We start from the raw sequence: 17,414 nt of genomic DNA, 5'->3' as shown, positions 1-17,414 counted from the left end.
CTATCCCTTGTCGCCCTTCCTTCCTCCCCCCTTCTTCTTGACCTCAGAAGTCTCACTTCCTTTATCAATATCTGCTAGTTTCAATAAATTATTGTGCTTTGTGGGATCATCTGCCTTGTGATTATTTGTCTTTTGTTATTCTGACTCGCTTCACTGCACATTATTCCCTGAACTCCTTCCATTTTTTAAAAAGATTTATTTATTTATGCATACAAGAGCTGGGGTACAGGCCACAGGTGTGGGGGAGTGAAAGGATTCACCAGAGTGAGGAACAGAACAGACAGATTTACCGAAGTACACTGCTGAGGGGAGCAGTGGGTGAGTCAGGAGAGGTCTGCTGCACCATGTGGGTAGCTCCCTGGCCGGCTGGGGATTGAACTCGTGCTGCAGAGGCTGTGGACTGCTTCATAGGTTGCATCTTAACTCCTTGCGCCTTCAGGGAGGCCCTGAACTCCTTCCATTTTGCGGTAAATGGGAAGGTTCCACCTTTCTTTATGGCTGAATAATATTCTGTTGTATGGATCTACCACACCTTTTTTTTTTAAAGATTTATTTATGCATACAAGAACTGGGGTACAGGCCAGAGGTATGGGTGGTGAGAGGGTTCACCTGAAAGAGTGGGGAGCAGAACAGGCAGATCCACTGAAATACACTGCTGAGGGGAGCAGCAGGGAGACAGGAGAGGTCTGCTGCGCCATGTGGGTCACCTCCCTTGCCGGGGTTCGAACTTGTGCTGCAGTAGCTGCAGATTGCTTCATAGTGCTGAAGTTTAACCCCCTGCGCCACCAAGAAGGTCTCTACCACACCTTCCTGATCCAGTCTTCTGTCAGGGCACTTATGTTGCTTTCATGTTCTAGCTGTTGTAAATGGTGCTGCAACAGACACTGCAAATTCTTTTGAGTTGATGGTTTCATGGTCTCTGGATGGACACGCACGAGAGGGACTGCTGGTTCTCATGGAGGAGTCTGGAACTCAATGCCTCATGAGTGGACAAAGAATGGATCATAGAGATCTGAGATCCAAGACTTACTTTCCCACTCCCCATAGTTTATTCTGGAAACAAACCACCTCCAGAATCAAAAAGCATATGTTGATCTGCTGAAAATCTATCAGTGCTTAAAACAAATCACAGAACCTTCCACAGTGCAAAGATCTGCATAACCTTCCCTGTGCATGTTCACCTTCTGACTTCCCACCTCTGTTCTGCTCCAGTAGTGCCCTGGTGTCCTCCCCAAACCTTGAAAAGGACAAGCCTGTGGCTCCACACCGGGGACACTTGCCTGGACAGCGGCTCTTCCCAGAGTGTCCGGCCCCTCCTTCCTTGGCCATCAGGTGACAGCTCAGCAGTAACCTCATCAAAGAGACTTCCCTGATCCATCACTTCTTTTTTTTTTATTGTTTGTCGTACTTAATACGACTCAAATTTGTTGTCTGCCATTGTTAATGTATTGTCTGTTTCCCGATTTTTAAATGTGAGCGGCCCCTGAGGGCAAGGATTTTTTTTCCCTGTCCCACTGGCCTCTGGGCGCTGGGGTACACTCAGGGCGGGGCAGGGCCCTGCTGGGGGCCCACCTCTCCATCCCGGGCTACACCCGCCTCATCAGCGTGAGGACGGGCAGGGAGCTCCGCCCGCCCCGGCTATTCCACAGGCCCCGCTGCAGCTGCGGCCCAGGGGCGCGGGCAGCTCCGACCCCCGCGGGCAACCTCCCTCCCAGGAGGCGGCCCCAGCAGCAGGACCCTTCGAAACAAGGGAACCGCTGTTACCGGCTTCACAGGGCTGGTGACAGGATGGGCGAGCGCAGGGATGCCCACTTGGCAACGAGGACCCCGCAGAGAGGCCCCCTCCGCCCCGGGTCTCCGCGAGCGGGCGTCGCTGCAGACGGCCCGGGGGACGCGCGAGCGCCCCGACGGCGCCCGGCCGCAGGCCCCGCCCCCAGGAGCTCGGCGAGACCCCGCCCCCAGGAGCTCGGCGAGACCCCGCCCCCAGGAGCTCGGCGAGACCCCGCCCCCGCTCTCGCGAGACTCAGGAGGCGGAAAATGGCGCCGACATGAGCGCGAGCCTGCGGCCGCCTTGAAACTCCCTGTAACCTCAATCGGAGCCACCGGAGCCGCAGAAACAAAAGACCGAGCCGGGCCGAGGATGGTGAGCGCGACGCTGTGGGCGCGGGTGCGGCGAGCCACCGGGGACTGGCGGGGAGCGGCCCGTGGCGCGCACACCCCCGGCCGACCCCGCCCCCACATCCGGGCACTCGCCCGTCCCTGGCTGTCACTCGGCGGGCGCCCCACCCCGCACTTCCGGGCCTGTCTTCGCTGGGCCCCGCCCACCGGGCTCGGGATAGGCCCCTGAGCACTGGACTTCCGGGCTCCCCGCGCCGAGCTCGGCTCCGGTGGGGCGCCGGGGGGCGCGCATGGGGGCGGCCGCGCGTTTGTCTGTCGCCGCCCGCAGCCGCTCCCTGGATCACCTCCGAGCCCTCAGCCCCTGGCTGCCCGCGCTCTTTCCAGCGCCTCTCCGTCACTCACTGCCCGCCCACCCCCAGGCCGCGCCCCGCTGCGCAGGCGGCCCCCCACCTCCCCATCGGGGGCTGGGGAGGCCTCGGGCGGGTAATCGGTTGTGCGCTTGGGGCACCCCCAGCTCTTCCCAGAGGCCAGGACACGGGAGGCGAGGGCCGTACCCGCCCAGGCTGCCCCCCGTAGGGTGACTCCTTCGGATGGCGGCCCCTGGGCACCCGCTGCTGAGGGAGGCTGGGCCCTGTCTTCGTGGAAGGGATCCCCAGGCACACTGAGAGGTCCCCCCTGCCTCTTCCACCAGGAGGGGGACCCCTCGGGGCCCGGCCCCGACATACCGACCACCGCAGAGTCCAGCTCCACTGAGACCCACACGGAGGTGCTGCCCCCGGTTGAGGCTGCTGCGGCCGCGTCCTATGCCATGGGGGAGGAGCCAGGCCCGGACCGGGCACCCACGCCCCCAGTGTGGGACCTTGGGGGGCCTGGCGCGACGCAACAGGATGCCTCCCCGGCGCCAGACAACGGTCAGCCTGGCCCGGGCGCCAGCTTTGGCCCGGCCGGCACGGTCTCCGGGACCAGTGAGGACCTGCGGCCTCCCAGACGACGCCCACCACCAGGTGACCTGTGACGGGCCTTCGGGGGAGCCTTAGGCTCTGAACAGGAGGAGTGAGCAGCGCAGATTATCCGCAGGCTTGAGGCCCATCTAGAGGGAATTGCCATCTGCTGCGCGCCAAGTGTATGCCGGACTGTAACCACAGCAGCGAGCCAGGCGGGCTCAGCCTGTCTGCTAGCAGCTCAGGCCGGTGGGGGGCAGAGCCCTGGACAGGGCCCTATGGGTGAGGACGAGAGAGGTAACCCCCTGCTCTGTGCATCCTGCAGGGAAGCAAATACCCTGCTCCAGCCCTGGCTGCTGCCTCAGTTTCCCCAGCGTTCGCGACCTGGCACAGCATCTTCGCACCCACTGCCCACCCACACAGTCTCTGGAAGGTAGGGCCCGGGTAGGAGGTGGGACCCGAGTGAGCGCGGGCGCCGGCAGAGCCGGGAGCCAGCCCCGGCCACCCCACGGCACTCCTCTGCCCCCTGTCCGCCCTGCAGGCAAGCTCTTCCGCTGTTCGGCCCTGAGCTGCGCCGAGGTCTTCCCCAGCATGCAGGAGCTGGTGGCGCACAGCCGGCTGCACTACAAGCCCAACCGCTACTTCAAGTGAGCCCCTGACCGCTCGCCGCCCGGTGCTCCTCCCCGGTGCTCCTCGCCAGGCAGGGCCTCGGGTCTGGAAGTGGGCGCGGCCTCGGGCGACCCCTGCTCCACCGCCCGGAGACGCCTGTGCCCGGAGTGTGCCCGGGGTGTGCCCGGGGGCGGGGCTCCGGGGGCATGCGGGGCGGGGCGGGCTCGGAGGCCAGCCCCCCATTACCTGCCACGACGAACGCTGACCGCCTCAGTCAAAATTGAGACGTTTTCGTTTTCCTAGAGCCCCGGAAGGGGCGCGGCCACGACGGGGTGGGGGCGCCGAAGGCAAACCCCTCCCCTCCGGGGCGGGGCGGGTCCCCCGGTGGCGTGGGACGGGCCGCCCCGCGCCGGAGAGCCAGCCCCCCCACCCCGCCCCGTGCCCGCCCGCAGGTGCGAGAACTGCCTCCTGCGCTTCCGCACGCACCGCTCGCTCTTCAAGCACCTGCACGTGTGCGCGGAGCACGCCCAGAGCCCGGCCCCGCCGCCGCCCCCGGCCCTCGACAGGGAGCCGCCCGCGCCCGAGCGCCCCGCGGAGCCCGACCCCGCGTCGGCGCCGGGCCTGCCGTTCCCGCTGCTCGAGCCCTTCACGACCCCCGCGCCCGCCCCCGCCGGGCCTTTTCTGCCCTACTTGAGCCCCGCGCCCTTTGGCCTCAGCCCCCCGCGCCTGCGCCCCTTCTTGGCCGCGGCGCCCGGGCCGCCCGCCTCCAGCGCGGCCATCTGGAAGAAGAGCCAAGGTGAGTGCGCGGGCCGGGCCGGCCGGAGGGCGGGGGCGCTCCCGGCCGCTCCTCACCCTCGCCCTCCCTCTGGCCGCAGGTGCTGGCGGCAGCCCCCGAAGACCCCAGGGCGGCTCCGACGCGCCCTCAGGTGCGTGCAGGTGATCACCAGGGAGGGGTGGAGGGAATTTCCTGCGCCCCTGTCGGCCCAGGGGATGCCGGGAGGCAGAGCACCTGCCCCTTTCCAGGTGGTCAGAAATGCCACCCCCGAAATACAGGATTTTGCCTTTAAAATTACTGGCACCTGCGCCTTTATCTGCGCCGGCGTTTCTGTGTGAAACTCGCGCCCGTTTCCCGAATCCTTTGCTCTGCGGTGGGCCCGGGATGGGAGGGGGGTGCAAATAAGTGCTCCCAGTTCAAGGAGAGAGCACGCCCAGGTGCAAGGCAGCCAGCCACGGCAGACGCGTGGGAGCCGATGGGGAGGCGGGGAAAGGCCCCCACTCTCCTCCGCCCGCGGCCGCGGCCAGGTCCTCCGGGCTGGGCCCGGGACTGACGGGCTCCCGCCTGCCCGCAGGGCACGCGGCCCCGAGCCGCATCGTGTGGGAGCACACGCGGGGCCGCTACTCTTGCATGCAGTGCGCCTTCTCCACGGCCTCGCGGTCCGCCATGACCCTGCACCTGGAGGACCACCGCCCCGGCGCTCGCGCCCCCGTGGCCTCGGCGCCCGGGCAGCTGTGCCCCGACGCCCCGGCGGGTAAGGCCTGAGGCCGGGAGCGACCTGGTGGGGAGGGCGGGGACCCTGAGGCTCAGGTGCTCCCTGCTCCGCCCCACCCAGACCCCGCCCTTCTTGCACCCAAGGTGTCACCGCTGCTGTCAGAGAGGGAGTATCCGGTTTTTTCGCCGCGCTGAACCCCTCCGCTTTGGGGGTGGGCTTGGGGGAGTTTTGTAATTTTAGGGAGCCTGAGATGGAGGGGCTGAGGGGACAATAAAGGAGGCGCAGTGAGCCAGCCTGTGCTGTGTCTGGGTCCCTTGCCCCTGATCCGCAGTGGGCCCGCCTAGCAGTCCTGGGGCGCTCCCACTGGGCGGGTACATGCTTCCCCTAGAGGCCCACCCGTGGCCCCCTCCACCTCTTCCAACTCGTTTCGCTGAGACCCATCTCTCCAGCTCAGTACCACCCCATCCAGTGCCCACGGCTCTGCCACTCCCAGGAACCGGATGGGATGCAAGTTTCCAACTTTGTTTAAGCAGCCCCAGAATCAGGCTAGGCAGGGAGGCTGGTTCTGGGGTACAGGGTCTCCAGGATGGAGCACTCCAGGTGCTTGGGGTCCGGCCTTGTCATGGTCATCCTCTGTCCTCCGGACTGTCATCTTCCGCTGCCTGCTTCCTCTTCTCCCCCGCCCCAGGCCTGAGGAGCATGGCGAAGGCCAGCCTCCAGAGGGGTCTGAGCCCCTCCCTCTAGCCACACAGACTCCTGGTCACTTTCCAGATCCGGTGCCACTGCTGTCCCGGCCCGCAGCCCCTGCAGGGACTGGGTTCACCTCCTGCGTTTCGCTCCCTCTTACAGTTCTTGGTTCCCTAGCCCAGGCCTCTACACCTGAAGTAGCCCTTCCTGTCCTCTCCCCAGTCTGCCCCTTCTCTACCTAGTACCTGGCTTCAGTGGCTCCTCACAGCCTTCTGTGGGGAGGCCCATCTTGAACCTTCCACCTGCTCCCAGGACCAGACTCGCCATGTTCCTCATCTTCCTGGGCAAGACATCCTGGGAGCAAGAGCTCAAGGATCCCCCTTGTCCACACCACTGTGTCTCTCTACCTGCTCCTCATTTTCTGTGTCCTGTCCCCTTTTTATCCTCAGTGCCCTCCCACGTCCCTGCCCCCTTACTGTCCTCGCCTCTACCCAGACTCTTCATCCCCAGCACTCTGGCCTCAGGCTGAGCTGGGCACTCCAGGATCCTCAGCGTGGGAGCCATCTGTCCAGTAGATGAGCTGGGATGGCAGCTCTGACACCTGCTTGCCGTAGCACACCTGGTGCCTGCTTGCTGGGCCACCTTGACGCTGAATATTGAATATAGTGCCAGGCTCTGAAGGCCCTTCAGCTTTTCTTGGGAGGGGCATCCAGGCACCCTTTGAGGCTCCACCTACCTGCCTGCCCTGTTGCCAGGGACTTCGAGGCTGCTGTGTCCTTGATGGGATTGCAGCGCAGCTCAGGTGCTTCAGGCCAGGTGTCTGTTCTTCTACAGCCTTTCCAGGCACCCCTGAGGTGCTAGCTGGGGGCCACGAGGCCCATCAGGACCCTCCCAGGCTCCCCCTTTCTTAGTTGGAAGCCTTGTTAACGACAGCTGTCACCCCAGGGAAAATGCTACCTCCCAGCAATTCACTCTCCTCATGATGGATGTCAGAGTGATTCGCACCTTGGAGTCCTCGTGAGGGTTAAGAGAAGCTGGGAAGAGGACAGGGCTTGAAAAATGTGTGCTGAGGGATCCGCATCCCTTGGCTGCCTGGGCGGTGGTGAGGGAGGGCCCATTTTGCAGATGGAGATGGTGGGGCTAGCACAGGAAGCTGACTGAGCCGGAACCAAGCCGGCCCGGTTCCAGGTAGTGCACTCATTCTCTTCACCCTGGACGGTTACTACTGATGAGAAAACACAAGCAGCAAGGCCTCCAGAAGCTCCTTTTCCAGAACTCCCCGGGCCTCCAGATGCTCTTCAAAATCTGGCCCTAGCCCCAGCCTTCCCTGCATCTTCAGGGCAGGACTGTGTGTTCACTGTCCGCAAAGTCCCCGACTCATCTCCAGTGTACCAGGATCCCCGGGCCCTAGGTATGCTCCAGTCAAGCCTCTCATTCAGCCGTCCCCAAATCCAACCAATGCCACATCCCGGTCTGTCAGGACCTTTCCAGAAAGCCCCAGAGCCAACGCCTTGGCGCAGATACTCCCACCCCCACCCCCACCCCCACCAGGGTCCTCTGTAGATGGAGGCGGTCCCCACCCCCGCCCCCTCTGGAGCAAGCTGCAACTTCACCTTGAGGCCCATGACCTGGCCTGGGCGCCTCGCCCACTCTAAAAACTCCCTGCTACCTCACTCCCTCTCCACTCGGGTCCAACTGTCTCTGCTCCCCTGGAAAGCCTTACTACTCCTGTTCATCCTGGGCTCCTGCAGCCCCTGGCTCCTCCTAGCCAAGCTGTAGCCCCAAAGAGGGTCCTCCCTCTTCACCTCAACTCTAAAGGTGTCTGAAAGCTGAGTCCTCAGGACCCCTGCCCAGCAGAGGGCGCCAAGGAGTATCAGTCTGAAGACAATAAAAATGATGGGCCCAGTCATGCCTGCAGGCCACCCCATCCAGCTATCCCAGCAGGTCTGGCCAGAACCCGCTGAGCCGTTCCTGGCGGCTGAAGTTAGCAGTGCCGCCGACCTCGTCCCGGAGCCCAACACCAACTCCACCTGCAGTTACCTTTATGGGGGGGGGGGGTGTGTGTGTGAAGGCTCCCTGCTCTGCCCTTCCACCCAAACACCCCCATCCCAGGCTCCTGACTGTGCTCCTGGGGGCCCCTGGATCCACTGCCCACATGCGCGGTCCTCCCCACCTGAGAGGTAGGCCCACTTGTGGTTGAGCCTGATGACTAGAGGCAGCCGCCCAGGCCCAGGCAGCCAAGTGCACTGTCCAGCTCTTGGGCAGGGACCCGACGTGCCAGCCTCAGCTCCCCCTGTGCATTAGAACGCTGGCACTCAGATTCCCAGGCCTAGCTCCCCTCCCTGGCCCAAAAAGTTCCAGGCGCTTGCCCTAACGAACACCCATCCACCCCGCTCCCGCTGCCCACACACTTCTCAGCCCGGAGCCACAGGGAAGGCTCCCCACGCTCCGGGGCCTGGGAGGACATGCACCCTGACCCCGGCGCTGGCACCACAGGGCTCGGCCCAGATGAGGCCCTCCAAGCTGAGTTCCCACCAGGCTGTCCTTACAGGGGGCCTGCCCAGGAGCCCGGGGTGCCCGAGCTGTCACTGTCCTCCAGCGCACCTGGGCCGGCGTGCCTGTTTGCTCCCGCCAGTATCCCTTGTTCTGTCATTCACTCTTCCCTCACTCACCAAACGCTGCAAGGGGCCGCTCTGCAGCAGGCCTGCAGTGGCTGGTCCGGGACACTCAGAGGGGGCCCCGATCTCATCAACCTTGGCCTCCTGGGATTCCTATTTGGAGGGAACATGGCCCAGTGCACATCCGTCCCTGCAGGGCAGGCACATGCGGGCAAGGCTGCAGGCCCTCACGCAGGGGCACAAAGCAGGCGGACAGGCAGCCATGCCTGGCCCTTGCCCCGTTAAGAAGGCAGCGTCAAGTCAAAGGAGCCTCCTTCCCTGCCCTACCTGGATCCTCCTGTGGGCTTAAAAAAGCGTCGCCTTTGCAACGACCACCTGCTTCCCACTGCTCCAAGGGTGGCGACAGCAGCAACATGGGCATCACCTAGGGTGTTGGGAACCTGCAGCTCCACCTCTCACCTGAGGCCCAACCTGTACTTGAACTGGGTGTCGGGGTGACTCCTTGGGCACCAGTGTTTCCACTGAACTGCGTCAGAATCACCCCTCACTAGCTAAACCACTGCCCGCCTCCAGCTCAGGCCACACCCCAGAATAACTAAATCAGAATCTCCAGGAGGTTCTTTCTATAAACTCCTCAGGCAATGCCAGCTTGTGGCCAGACAGAAATCAGCGCACTTGACTCCCCCAGTGTGTTTTCCCCCTTGTGCAGATGCGCTGAAGGTCACTAACGCCCTGGGGACCAAGCCCCGTGGTCACCCATATCTGCTCGGGCCTCACACCGCGTCTAGCGGTTCCTGACCCAGCCGTCCCCACGTTCCCAGCTCTGTCCGCTGGGAACCTCTCCCTATTCAGGTCAGGCCCTGAAAACCACCAAATCCCCCCAAGTCTGCATCCCAGCAGGGCCGTCTGCCCAGAGGCCCCAGTAACAGAAGTCCTGCTCAGAGCAGGAAAATGGTGAAATGGGGAAGGCAGGTGTGGCAACAAGAAAGGGCGGCAGACCCTCCCCCAGCGCACGCAGCCCTGACTCCAGCCGGAGCGGGCCCTGGCCCTGGCCCTGGCCCACTGAAAGCCCCACGCTCGCTGAACACCCCCCTCCCGTGCAAGCCCTGGCTGGCGTTGGCCTTGGCCTGCTCCTGAGGCGGAGGTCTGTCTGCGCCTCCCTGGAAACCTAAGGTCCGCACACCCCGGGCACACAGCAGGAGTGAGGGGGCAGCGGAGGCGAGAACCGGGAATGTGCCGATGCCCGCGCGGGCGCCAGGGACACGGTAGCGAGGACAGCAACAGAGTGTCTGACAGGATCTGGGGCCAGGCTGGGGTCATCCCCGCCCCCTTTCCTTCCTCCTCTGTCCTCCCCACCCTGATGGGGTCAGAAGCCACAATCACTTCCTGAAGGCAGCAGCCCCGGCTCTGGTCCCACTTGCCCTTGGCCCATCTCTTGCCTGCAGCCATGGTGAGTGCCCAGGCCCCCGGAGAGCCCCTCACGGGCTGGAGACAAGGGGTGGGACTAGACGACATTTTCTGAGGGGACAGAGGCGAACCAGGTGGATCCTGTTGGGGCAGGGGAGGGAATGGCAGTGCGAAAGGCCAAGAGAAAGGAAGCGGTCAGCACACTCCCCAGGGCAGCCCAGACCCAAGGGTCTTGGGGCCCAGCTGAGGCTGTGACCATGAGCAGCCCCGTGGGCTGCCCAGAATGACTCCCTGCCCCCAGCCAGAATGAACAGCAGCCTGGAAACAGGGGTCAGGATGAATGCAAGGGTTTCCTGTGGGGTGTTAAAGTGGGTCACGTATCTACTGCGCCCCCCACCATGAAGACCCCGTCATCCAGAGGTGACCTGCTGATGCAGACTTCGCTGGCCCAGTGGGTCACCGAGAAGCCCTTGTTCAGACCCACCCAGGAAGGTCTTTCAGAGTACTTCAGGCCGCAGGTGCAGAGAGCCTCCTACGCCTTCTTTGGAGGGGAAGTGCAGCACAGACAGGGGCAAAGGTCCTGCGTTTCTGCCTGTCTGCGACCGGCTGGCTGTGGCAAGCGACACGCGTGCCTGTCCACTTCTGGCCGCCGGCAGCCAGGGGTCTGTGACTGAGGGGGCACAGCATTGGGGTTTCTGCCCGTCTACAGTCAGACTGGATGTGGCTGGGCATATGCCTGCACCTTTGCCCTAGATTTCCTTCGTTAGAAGATTTGTGAGCACCTACTTGTGCCAGGCCCTGGGAGAACAGCAGGGAGCAGGCCAGGCCGCTTTCCTTGTGGCACTGATGTCCACAGGACTTGGGGGCTGGAATTAGAGAGATTGGAAAAAATAGTAATAAAGCAGCGAAGCAAAACCTGAAAAACAACACAGACAACCAGTATGCTGCACGGCAGCAGGTCGGCGAGGGGCAGCGTACTGGGAATGTTCTTTAATGTTCACTAAGGAAGTACTGGAGCAGAGGCCGGGGGCAGGGGCGCAGAGGTGGTGCGGTGAGGGCAGGGTCCCACGCAAGGGGTGGACAGGAGAACGGTCACTGCTCAGAAGGCCTGGAGGAGAGGGCAGGGGAGAGGTGGCCGGCCCAGGGGATGACGGGGAGGGGCCGCCAGGGCCCTGCCACAGACAGGGCCCTCAGGCCTGCGGCTCTTACTGCGGGGAATGAACCTGCAGGATTATGAGCAGCAGGTCGCAGACCCACTTAGTGTTCACAGCTGTCTGTCTGCTGTTCTGGGGGGACTGATCAGGGATGGGGGGACAGTTACCACACAGATGACAGTGGTGCACGCAGTAAGTAGTGGAATTCGAGAAATATTCTGAAATTAGAACACAAGTGAATTGGGAACATGGGGAGCTGAAAGAAGGCAGGGTCCAATGATACTAGGGAAGCATCTTCAACCGAGGGGAGAGCTGTGGGAGCACCAGGGGCTCCTGTCCTGATGGGGGGAGGGGTTGTCCCAGTGAGGTTGGGTGCAGTTTAGAGGCGCGAGGGACTGGGGGAAGGTGGGGATAGAACAGCCAACAGAGAAGGACTGGGGACAGAGGGCGGGTGAACAAGGCCAGCAAATTGGGAGCCAGGTGGGGGTGTGTCTGTGACCATGTCCCTGTGCCCCCGTGACCCTCTGTGCCCAGGCCCCTGCCTGACTGGCTCTGTGTTCCCTAGGGGAGCCATCAGGACTTCCGGAGCCTTCAAGCAAAATTTCAGGCCTCTCAGCCTGAGAAAAGCGAACTCCCCCAAAAATCCCCAAAGCCTGAATTCAACAAACTCAAGAAGCCCCCACAACCTGAGTTCAGTGCAGTGCCCAGGAAGCCGCAGCAGCCCGAGTTCACCCATCTGCCTCCAAAGCCCCCCAAACCTGAGTTCGGTGAACTCTCTAACAAGTTCCCACAGTTAGAGGCCACCCTATTCCCCAGGAAGCCCTCACAGCCTGAGGCCAGTGAGGTCCCGCAGAAGGCCTCGCAGCCAGAGCCCAGTACACTTGCCTGGAAGCCCCGGAAGCCCGAGCTCAGCAACCCCTCCAAGCTGCCTGCCGAACCCAAATTCAGTGCATCCTCCAGGAAGTTCCAACAGCCTGAGCCCAGTGAGGCCACCCTGAAGTCCTGGCAGCCAGAGTTCAGTACCTCTCCCAAGAAGCCCCCACCTCCTGAGTTTTGTGTGCCCCCCATAAAGCCCTCACAATCACAGATCGGTGGCCTCCCTAAGAAGTCCCTTCCACAGCCAGAGTTCAGTGAGGTCCCGAAAACGCCCCCTGGGAAGCCTGAGTCCAGAGAGCCCCAACCCCACCCCCTGAAGCCTGTTGACAGTGCCCTTCCCAAGAAGCCCCGGCAGCCAGAGTTCAACTCGAACCTCAGAAGGCCCCCACTGACTCAGGTCGGTGGCCACCCTAAGTACCTGCCACAGCCTGAGCTCAGTGAGGCCCCTCAGATGCCCTCCTGGAAGTGCGAGTTAAGTGAACCCCACCCCCAATCCCCACAGTCTGACTTCGGTGCATTTCCCAGAAAGATCCCACAACTTCAGCTGGGTGACCCCCCCCAGAACCCCCCAAAGCCCAAGTCTGGTGACCTTACCAGGACATGCTCGGAGCCCGAAGTCAGCTTGTTTCCCAAGAAGCTGCAGCCTGAATTCAAAGCGCTCTCCAAGCAGCGCCCCCAGCCCAAGCTGGGTGGCCTCCCTAGGACATCCTCGGAGCCCGAGTTCAGTGTGTGCCCTAGGAAGTCTCCACAGTCCAAGTGCCAGGTTGAGCCCAATTCTTTGCCCAAGAGGCACCCTCAGGCCGAGTTCTTCAATGACCTCCCTAGAAAGCCCCCACTCCCCGGCTCCGCTTCTGAGAGCTCCCTGCCCTCGGCCACCGCGGGCCCCCGCGCCAGGCTCCCACTCAGCCTGGGGCTCGGAGCCGGGTGCCAGAGGGCAAGCATGCTCACTCGCAGAAGCGGGTCGAAGCCGGGCCTCACGCCTGGCCGCACGCCCCGGCGGCGACCTCTGCCTCCAGTCAGCAGCCTGGGGCCCGCCCCAGCCAAGCCCCCGCTGCCCCCAGGACCTGTGGACTTCCAGAGCCTATGGCGTCCAGCAGCCTCAGGTGGGTCAAGGCGGCACAGGCAGAACGCAGGGGACAGAAGCTCCCTTGTGCCTGCCTCCCTCCTACTCTCTTCCTCCACAGCCCTGAGGAGAACCCGCTCTGCGGCCGGGACTCTCTCCCAGGCCAGACAGCCCGAAGACGCCCCTGAGTGAGTATGGGGAATAATGGTGGACAGGGGCAGGTCATGGGGCTGAAAGAGGCCCTCATTTCCGGTATCCCTGCAGGAACCCGGATGAGATCTATGAGCTGTACGATGACGTGGAGCCCACAGAGGACTCCAGACCCAGCCCCAAGAGCAGAGGTTTGTTGGTGGCAGGGCTGGGCTATGAGCCGGCCTCCCTGCCTGGGCATCTGAGAAGCGTTCCTTGCAAAGGCATTTTCTGCCTTGCTGCTGCTGAGGCTAAGCAGCAACCCCTCTCCCTGACAGCTGCAGGGGAGGGGAGAGAAGGGTGGCAGGCCTTTCAGAAAGGTCATACCAGCTCCTGGTGAGGGGAACAGTGTGAGGAAGGGCATCCCAGATGCCACCAGTATGGTGGGGCCAGGGCAGGAGTGTGGAGAGAGGTGTGGAAGTCAGGTGAAAAGCAGGAAAGGATTTAGTGGTGGCTTGTGACAGGGCTCCAGACATCGAGGAGTGCCCAGTTTTAAGTCGACTGCCTGGACGCAGGATGCAGTCACCCCCGAGCGGGAGACAAGGGGTCAGGGCTCACCACGGGCATGTCAGAACTCAAGAGCAGCACAGGCTGGCAACAAGGCGTGGTGGCGCACGGCGGTGTCTGCTGTCCAAGCCCTCTCCGCCCTGCCCTGCTGTCCAGGACGCAATCTGCACTCCTTTTGTCCCAGTCTCTGCTCTGAGAACAGGACGACCTAGCAGTCCTGCCCCTTCAGCCCAGCTCCAGGGTTAATTCCTCCACCAAGCTGACGTGAAAAGATGGCTGCCATGAAAACACTTTACATGCATGTGGCTCTGCACATCCCCCACCCTCCAAGGCCACATTAACCTCCTTTACAGACACGGAAGCTCGAGGGCCCATGAAATAACCTGGCCCAGTTCAGTCAATACAAGGGAGCCAGGCACTCTGCTGCCAGCATGCATCCCTGCCCTCTCCTTGGGAAGAGCCTGACAGGTGAACACGTCATCACAGGTGTCCTGGACATGTCAGCACTTGCCTCCCTCCCTCTCCACTAGTGCCTAGGTCTGCTGCTCGCTTGCCTCTGGCTATCACTCCTTCCCAGGCCCCTCTGCTTCCCCTGGGCTTGCTCCAGGAGTGACTTGCAACAGGTCTGTTAGCACAGATTTACCTCCTGCTTCTTTCTCCTGAGGCCCTATGGCTCGTCTTCTCCAGTCCATTCTATACCAGTCATTCTAGATGATGCTGATCAAAAACCAGACCTCCTCAGATCTCTTCCTTCCTGAGACGCTGTGCGAGTCTCACAGGTAGTATACACCGTCCCTTGCTTGAAAGGCTGCTTCTTGGCTCTTTTCAAATGTTTCCCCTGAAGGATGCAGGGCTCGTCCTTCCCACTCTGCCACATTTAGCAATGGCCGCCCCAGTCCAGAACTTTCCCTTGCAGCTGGGGGAGTCTTCCCTGGAGGAGAGCTAGGATCTGAGCTGGCTGGTGGGGGAGGACAGGCTCTGCGGACACTTGGGTCCCACGCCCGGAAGCACGGCCACAAGTAGTCCGAGCTGCGGGGTGGTGCCAGATGTCCTCTTAGCTGCTCTGAGTGTGTAAGGTTCCTGGGGGGGGGGGGGGGGTGGAGAGATGGGGGTCCTGGAGTCAGGACTGCTCCCAGCGGGACGACTAGGAGGCAGGAGACTGTGGATGGAATGTTCTAGGTAGACTGTAGCAAAGGCTGGAGATTAAGCCCAGCTTCTGAAAGGGTGGAGATGTAACACATAAACACCCCTCCATGGGCTGCGGGCTGCAGTGTTCAGAGTCCACTTGGGGGGTCCAAACTCCGGCCAGCAGCTTTCTTGGCTCATACCCGTATGTAGACTGGTCCTTTACCAAAAAGTCAGCCAGAGTCCAGCTCATCAGTTCAGCCAGTCAAGAAGCCCACCCTATTAGTCCTTTCTCAGAGCAGACTACATGTGCCTCGAGGAAATGCTGCTATTTTTTGACCCAAATCTCATTTCAACTCCCAGAACCCAACCTGCTCTAGGAGGCAGACAAGACACAGTCTCAAAAACCTACAAATACTGCCAGCTGGGTGACCTTGAGTAGGTTGCTTTATTTCAGCATTAGCCAAGTTGGGAACAAAGGTATCGCCTGGCATCAAGGCAGTTGTGAGGGCTGAAGTTACCTCAACTCAATAGAGTTCATGCATCCTTCAGAGGGTGGCAGGAGTAAAGATAAAGGCAAGCTACTAGGCCACACAGGTGAAAGCATGAGGAAGGTGGCCCGGGGTGGGCAGGGCTGCGAGTTTGCAGGGGGTCTAGGTGCAGAGAAGGGACAGAGGCAAGGCTCCCACACGAGTAAGCCACCAGGTTGAGAGGCTGAGTGACAGCACGTCCTAACTCAGTGTTCTAACTCCCCTCAGATGAAGTGTCATCCACCTGGCAACCCACTAGGAAGTCACAAGATCCAGAGCTCAGGTACCACAGGACAGAGTGTGAGGTGGGTGGGGCCAAGCTCTGGGTGGACCTCTCACTCACAAACACCCAATTCCTGTGAGACTTAGGAAGGAGAAGGCTCCCCAACAACAGCAGTTGACACCTACAGACCAAAAGACCCAGAAGCAGATCAGAAAGGCTGAGAAAGCGGAGAGGGAGTTCCGGAAGAAGTTCAAGGTGTGGACACAAAGAGAGGCCAGGGAGAGCGGGCGCTGCCCAGTTAACTGAGGCACTAAGAGTCCACTGGGAAGAAGCCGGGGGTGGGGGTGGAGGGGAGTACAAGCAAAAGTTCTAACATCTCACTCCCCAGTTTGAGGGGGAGATCGTGATTAAGACAAAGATGATGATCGACCCCAACGCCAAGACCCGACGTGGGGGTGGCAAGTACCTTGGGATTCGGCGTGGGGAGATCCTGGAGGTGATCGAGTTCACCAATGAGCAGGAGATGCTGTGCCGGGACACCAAGGGCAAGTGTAAGTGAGGCCAGCCTGGTCATCCCTGGGGAACTGGGCCACCGCGGAGAGAGCTCACCCATCCCTGCTGTCTCTTCCAGATGGCTATGTGCCCAGAATGGCTCTACTGCCCCTGTGAGTGCTGACCCTCATGGTGGGGCGGGGGTGGTGAGGTAGGGAAGAAAAGGGGAGCCAATGGAACATGGTCACCCTTGCTAATGCAACTGTGCTCTCCACCAGGGAAACGGAGGTGTATGATGACGTTGGCTTCTGGGGTATGTAGATTGCCCTGGGTGGGTTAGGAGGGACCACAAAACTCTGGATAGGGATAAGCCGCACCCCACTCCCCCAGAGGCTGCTCACACCCTGCTTATGGGGAGGTCACCGGAAGTCATCTTTCCTCAGCAGATCCTCAGGAGAGTCAACCATTCCCCAGGGGACAATGATAAGGCCTGCAGGTCTGGGGACCTTGACAACCCACCAGCCCAGCCACCCACTTACACAGAACTTTGGATTCCAGCTTGGCAGTCACAGAATTATCCAGTTCTGACCACATACATGGACACATAAAGTTCCTCTTTGACACAATCCCTGCTTCTTGTCTCTTCTTTTCCCCCCGATTAGCACACACACTGAAACAGGATTCTTGACCAGACACTTGAGGGGTATCTATGGGGCTGCCCAGACTCACCCCCCTCCCCCCAGCCTCACGCCTCAGGGACAAAAGTAAGGAAGAAGGAAAGTGTGGCAGGGAATCAGTAAAGTAGGAGGGAACAGGTACTTTTTGAAGCTTCAAAGTGAATGGATTCTCTGAGATTGGACCCCAAGTCAGCTGCCAGCCAGGTCAGGCGAGACAGGACATCCCACACGCAGCAACCCTCCACACCCACGGGACAAGCAGCAGCACAAAATATAAATCCCTGTCTAGTCCAAGTGAACCTATGTATGAGATCATATGAGCTGAGGTGATGGAGGTGGGGGAGGAACCATGCAGTTCTGACAGAGCCTAATATCAAGTTCAGTGGGAACCTCTGACATTGATATGCTCAGAAACTTGCACTCTGCTTGGTCTGTTAGCAAAGAAAAGCTGCTGTGGACTGAATGCGCCCCCCTCCCCCAAAGTTCCTTTGTCAAAAAACGTAATGTATAATGGGGATGGTATTTAGAGATGGGGCCTTTGGGGTGATTTGGTCACAAGGATGGAGCCCTCGTGAATGGAATTAGTGCCCTTAGAGGCCTGGGAAAACTTCCTCCCCACGTCCACCATGGAGGACACAGCCAGAAGGTGCCATCTGTAAGCCAGGAGCAGGCCCTCACTATAGTAAATCCACTGGCACCTCGGACTTG

The 17,414-nt window shown here is 61.2% G+C and overlaps 2 protein-coding genes across 2 annotated transcripts; both read left to right on the top strand.

The window, feature by feature from the left end:
• The first annotated feature begins 2,021 nt into the window (after nt 1-2,021).
• ZNF414 (zinc finger protein 414) lies at nt 2,022-5,454 on the top strand. The gene is made up of 8 exons (XM_037504862.1): nt 2,022-2,143; nt 2,810-3,122; nt 3,385-3,492; nt 3,601-3,706; nt 4,121-4,464; nt 4,544-4,594; nt 5,018-5,197; nt 5,279-5,454. The coding sequence occupies exons 1-8, from the start codon at nt 2,141-2,143 to the stop codon at nt 5,350-5,352; spliced, it is 1,179 nt and encodes a 392-aa protein (XP_037360759.1). The 5' UTR covers nt 2,022-2,140; the 3' UTR covers nt 5,353-5,454.
• A 4,399-nt stretch (nt 5,455-9,853) lies between these two features.
• PRAM1 (PML-RARA regulated adaptor molecule 1) lies at nt 9,854-16,724 on the top strand (the record flags this gene model as incomplete). The annotated part of the gene is made up of 10 exons (XM_054692997.1): nt 9,854-9,913; nt 11,590-13,003; nt 13,085-13,151; nt 13,228-13,304; nt 15,543-15,597; nt 15,684-15,792; nt 15,926-16,088; nt 16,169-16,202; nt 16,308-16,342; nt 16,476-16,724. Coding segments are annotated over 10 exons (2,052 nt in total), but the record flags the coding sequence as incomplete, so codon positions are not given.
• Between the last annotated feature and the right edge of the window lie 690 nt (nt 16,725-17,414).

Source organism: Talpa occidentalis, unplaced genomic scaffold (genome assembly GCF_014898055.3).
Source record: "Talpa occidentalis isolate TD23 unplaced genomic scaffold, MPIMG_talOcc4v2.1 talOcc4.12, whole genome shotgun sequence".
NCBI lineage: Eukaryota > Metazoa > Chordata > Mammalia > Eulipotyphla > Talpidae > Talpa > Talpa occidentalis.
The sequence above is the reverse complement of the archived record's forward strand: the minus strand, read 5'-3'. Positions and strand labels throughout refer to the sequence as shown.

Excerpts from the sequence above, each read along its gene's own strand:
- ZNF414 (XM_037504862.1), top strand. Across the intron at positions 4,595-5,017 it reads CGGCTCCGACGCGCCCTCAG|GGCACGCGGCCCCGAGCCGC; the intron begins GTGCGTGCAGGT and ends GCCTGCCCGCAG. Across the intron at positions 5,198-5,278 it reads GTGCCCCGACGCCCCGGCGG|ACCCCGCCCTTCTTGCACCC; the intron begins GTAAGGCCTGAG and ends CGCCCCACCCAG.